This window comes from Molossus molossus, unplaced genomic scaffold, assembly GCF_014108415.1.
Source record: "Molossus molossus isolate mMolMol1 unplaced genomic scaffold, mMolMol1.p scaffold_m16_p_12, whole genome shotgun sequence".
NCBI lineage: Eukaryota > Metazoa > Chordata > Mammalia > Chiroptera > Molossidae > Molossus > Molossus molossus.
In genome coordinates, this window is record NW_023425347.1 from 95,105,516 (window position 1) to 95,110,709 (window position 5,194).

Below are 5,194 nucleotides of genomic sequence, written 5' to 3' on the forward strand. Positions count from 1 at the left end.
GCCCTCTCCACAGGGACACGCTCAGCACCCTCCCTGATCGCTGCTCGGCAGGTCTGGGGCAGACGGGGTGCAGAGCTCCCCCCGGGCCGGTCTCAGGACAGAGGTGTAGGAAGAACGTTCAGATGGGTAGAGAGCTGCTGCCCAGCACCAGAACTTTCTGTCGGGCCTGTGGGTGGAAGGGGACAGCCTCGGCTCTCGGGGAACACAGACCTCATTCAGCGTCTGGAAAGCTCTTCACACGGATTGGCAGTGGGGTGTGGAAGGGCTCAGGGCCTGGAGCCAGACGACCTGGTTCGAACCCCAGCCCTGCCCCTTCCTACCGATGTGGCCCGGGGCCCTTTCATGACCCTGCGCCTCCGCGACTGACCTGCAGCATGGGTACGGATGAAACGGGATAACCTATGTGGGGTGCTTAGCACGTAGTCAGTGTTTGGTCCACATCAGCTGCCAGGACTATCGATACTGCTCGGGAAGCCAGTCAGCTCAGAAGCGCTGCTAGAGTAATCCGGCACCCAGGTGTACTACATAGAAAACCTTTTATTACAAAAAGCTCAGCCGCACGGCACTTTAGAGTGAATACATCCCATCCAGCTCTCCTTCCTGCCATCACACAGGAGAGCCCAGTCAGGGGTCCTGGTGGAGACTGTGGTTTTAAGCATCCTCAGGCCTCGGGCTCTCAAAGAACCCATGGCGTCCGGGCTCAGGACCCCACCTGGGCCTCACCCTGACACCATCATCCTGCCGCGTGTTTTGCCTAATGCACAACACGGCCCGTGTCCTTTCTACAAAGCTGAGTCGTATTCCCTACCCACCATTCAGGAAAGCAAGGGCATGACTTGTTTTCTTTTGGAAATAACACAGTCATCGTGAAAGCAAAACCAAACCACAGTGTACACCAGTTGCTAGGCACCCTCTCCGGGTCAGAAAGAGGCCGTGGTCATCCACCGTTCAGTTGAGGAAAGAAGACGGGGAAGATGCCGACAGCGCCCCCAGGTGGGGTTCTCAGCATCGTGAGATCCGAGACAGTGTCTCTTTCCAGTGCACCTGCTACGTGAGGTTCTGTGGATGTGAGTCACCCCAGAATCACAGGACTCCCCAACCCACACCCCCCATCCGAAACTGCTCAGTCTGCATCTGTCCCCTCGATTCTCAACTGTAGCTGGAGTGGCTTCATTGGGGTCTGGTGGTGCGGAGGGTGTGTGACAGGAGGAAACCCGCCAGAGAGGGGCCGTCAGTCAGGTGGCCGGGCGTTGGGGACCTTCTCCTGGACTTCGTCGTACTGCGGCGGGGGAGTCAAAGGCTCGATGGAAGGAGGAGGGGCGTTTTTGTCTGGGAGGTTGATCCTAAAGTCTTTGAGGTGGAGTTTCTCAGATTTAATCCTTCGGACCTTCAGTGGCTTCAGGCGTTTGGCCAGCCTGGAGTTCTGCCGGTCGGGTGGGTGGCCCGGGCTGCCCTCCACGGTGGCCCTGGTGGTCGTGGGACTCGTCTCGTCCAGCCCCGTCAAGGACTCATAGGAGGGGAGAGAGATGCTCATCCTCGGGCTCTGGGCTGGGTCCCTTGCTTCCGAGAAGTTTGTGTTCATCACCTCCTCGTAACTGGGGACATAGTACCTCGAGGAGGCCTCCTCCTCTTCCTCCAGGCTGCAAGACACCAAGCAGAGGCACACAAGGCATTTAAAATCGCAAGAAGATGGTGTGCAAATCCTGTGTGGGCACCGGGCCCATAGACACCAGCCTGGTAAACAATGAGCGGGTCCAAGAAATAATAAAAGCCCAGCTGGTGTGGCTCAGTGGTTGAGCGTCGACCCAGGCACCAAGAGGTCACCGGTTCGATTCCTGGTGAGGGCACATGCCCAGGTCGTGGGCCTGATCCCCAGTAGGGGGCATGCAGGAGGCGGCCAATCAATGTTCTCTCTCATCGATGCTTCCATCTCTCTTTCCCTCTCCCTTCCTCTCTCTTTAAAATCAATAAAGAAAAAAATATTAAAAATAAAAAGAAATATCTGTAACAAAATAAATAAAAATGGAAAAAAATAAAAAAAATAGAAAGAAAAAATAAAAGCTAACACTTCATCTGTTTGTTATGAGCCGGGCAGTGTTCTAAGTAATTGAACACATATGAACCAATTTCAGCTTCCTAACAACACGGTGAGTTAGGTCCTGTTACTATGCCCATTCTATGGATGGCAAAACTGACCCATCGAGGTCACCTGACTCGGCCATACCTTTAGGAAGCAAGAGAGTAGGAACTGAATGCCCCATTCTCAGTGACTAGACTGTATTATCTGGGTGCCAGTCCCCCTTGCCTTTAAGTCCCACACTTAACAACATGCCAGGTGGGCTATGCGAATGCCCTGCTGGTCCTGTGGCCAAAGGCAACATAAACAGGCAGAAAATATCTGCCAACTTGAAGCAAAATGGTTGCCCCCGGGTAGAAAAGGACTATCTGAATATAAAATGTATACGTATTTCTAATTATTCTGTGATTTTTATCTCCCAGGGTCACCATAAGACCCAAAGGATAGGTCAGGCCTTACCGTCATTTGACTGTTGAGATTAAAAAAACACAAAAATTAGGGTGTTTGTTTTTGCACGTTTATAGGGAGTGATGCCATTTTCCAGGACCCCGCCCTTGAACCTGGGGGGTGATAACGGCCCTGTTGTTGGTCTAGGCTTTCTTCCCATCTTCTTCAGGAATGCACTAGGGCGAGTCACCGTGGGTGACTGATTTTCCTTCCTGGTTCTTTTCTCTGCTTCCCAAGTTTTCTAGCATATGCACGACTGTCTTTTATTATCAGGACATCGGTTTCACTTTTCCAAAATAAAAACAACTCCCTCCCACAATAAAGATAAGAGATAGTTACAGAAAATTCAAACACAGAAAAATCTACTGAACAAAATAAAACATCCCGAATCCTTGCACTCGGAGATAAACCCTATTAACACCCAGATCCTTCCCTAAACCCACAGCCACAGTACTCGGTGCGATTGGGACCTTAACCCAAGATGCTGTGTTATAACCTTTTCTCAGTGTGGTGGACACGGTCCCATATTAGCAAGTACAGATCAGCAGTGACTGCACAGAAGGTCACTGAAGGGCATGTCACAGTTTCGCTCGATGGATGGCTATGTAGGTTGATTCTCAGCGTTGGCTATTCTAAGCAATGCTCTGATAGACATACGAGTACAAACTCGACACCTCTGCGTTTGCATTTTGTAACGAACGAGGTGGAACAGCCATCGCCTGGACGCCTTTGAAATGCTTGCTTGTGTCCTTCGTCCATTTCCCTACGCGTGTGTTCATCTTTCAGATTCGCAGGGGCTCTTTCTATAACAGGGACATCAAGCTTTATCGTATGTTCCCCAATATATCACTTATCTTTTCAGTTTGTTTGTGGCATGTCTGATCAAACAGAAAGGACACTGCTTCCCCGCCTGTCCCACTCAGGGCGGATACCCACACTGGGAGGAACGGACAAGCAGCCAGTCCCCAGGCAACTTTCCTGGGGGTATCAAAATCTTGGCACGCCTGTAATCCACTCATACCATAATACTTGGGCACCTCCGGGACAGAAGTATAAAGCGATTTGTAAAATGACAAGCTGCTTTACGGAGCCTTGGTGGGAGAGAGTGGGAAGATAAAGCTTCTTAGACGAAACGACTGTCATCGCTGAGCCCTGTGCGTGTGTGCGTGCGTGTGCACGGCCGCTCTTGGTGGGCCGGCCCGTCCTCACCTGTCTTCCTCCTGGACGTGCGGCTCGGCCCCCGGCAGGTGCTGGATGCGCGCTATCTCCTCGCCCTGCCGCTGCTTCCTCTTGTCGCGGATGCTCAGGCAGATGGACAGCAGCAGCAGCATCACGCCGGCCCCAACCAGCACGTAGGCCACGGAGAACGTCTTGCTCTTGAGAATCCCGCTGCCTACCTCCGTCTTGTTGTTCCCCTGAGCGGTCGGCTTCTCGGCGGCACTGAACCCGGGTACCAGGTTCCACATGGCCATGATGACCCCGAGGACCAGCATCCCCAGGCCGATGGCGGTCAGCGCGTAGTGCGAGCCGTTGGCCTTGGACTGGGCCATCATGCCAGCGGGAGCAGAGCAGGGCCCGGTTCAAAGAAAGAAAATAAATAAAAAGCAGCAGCCGCCACCACAACAAAAGCCCCTGAACGCACGGAACAGGGTTCCTAGCACCACACTAAAAAAACAGCAGCTGAACTCTCGGGCTGCGGCGGCGAGGCATCCCGTGTCGACAGCTGCGGCCAAGCGATCTGAAAGGAAAGCAGAGAGAGGGGAAAATCAGTCCGATCCGCGACGCTTTTGTGACCACGGCGGCTGTACTCTTGCCGGAGTTCAGAAGCAGCACTGAGCCACGGGCTCCGGCTGGGCTCGCCTCTGATGCATTCCAGATGTCTTACGTGCTCGGCTCCTTCTGTGAGCCTGCAGAAGGAACGCTGACCTGCCCACGCCCACCCGTAAAGGAAAAGCCAGACCTTTCCCTGCAGGAGGCCAGAAAGGTCAGGGCTCCAGGTCGTTAAAACATTTTTCAGAATTTAATGAAGAGCAGTCAAGTTTCAGACTTCACTAGGTGTGTGAGGAGTGTGAATGATAGCACGCATGAGCCACGGTCAACAATTATAACAACCTCCTGGGCAACGGGCATCGACAGGACCCAGTTCAGACAGCCTCCTGCGGTCTTCCCCAGCCTCCACAGCTCCCTCGTTCCTGCAGCTGAGAATCCAGGTTCTGTAGAATGGGGGTCACGGCTGACCTGACCTGGTCCTGCCTCTCCCACTCATCTGTCACCTCCCCTTCTTTGCACAGCTACTGCCAGCATTTCTGCAGCTCTGTGATTACCCCAACTCAGCTGCCCCTTTGGGCCCCCAGCAAGTGCTGTGGCAAGTCTCTTCCTGTGACCGTACCTCCTTCATCTCTGGGCCAGGAACACAGCATGGACTCAAACACTATCAGCTGAATCAGATGCGTGACATGAACAGAGGCCGCGTGAAGCCAGCCTGCAACACACACTGCTCTTCAGCCACAGTTTTCCTTTTCTTTTTTCCCCTTATTGATTTTAGAGAGAGAGGAAGTGAGAGGGAGAGAGAGAGAAACATCGATGAGAGAGAACATCGACTGGCTGCCTCCTGCATGCCCCCCACTGGGGATCGGGCCTCCAACCCGGGCATGTGCCCTGACTGGGAAC

The 5,194-nt window shown here is 53.4% G+C and overlaps 1 protein-coding gene across 1 annotated transcript; it reads right to left on the reverse strand.

The window, feature by feature from the left end:
* Window positions 1–561: 561 nt before the first annotated feature.
* TMEM51 (transmembrane protein 51) lies at window positions 562–4,254 on the reverse strand. The gene is made up of 2 exons (XM_036256689.1): window positions 3,734–4,254; window positions 562–1,640 (listed from the first exon to the last, which is right to left on the reverse strand). Exons 1-2 carry the CDS (start codon window positions 4,075–4,077, stop codon window positions 1,232–1,234), a joined length of 753 nt encoding a protein of 250 aa, XP_036112582.1. The 5' UTR covers window positions 4,078–4,254; the 3' UTR covers window positions 562–1,231.
* Between the last annotated feature and the right edge of the window lie 940 nt (window positions 4,255–5,194).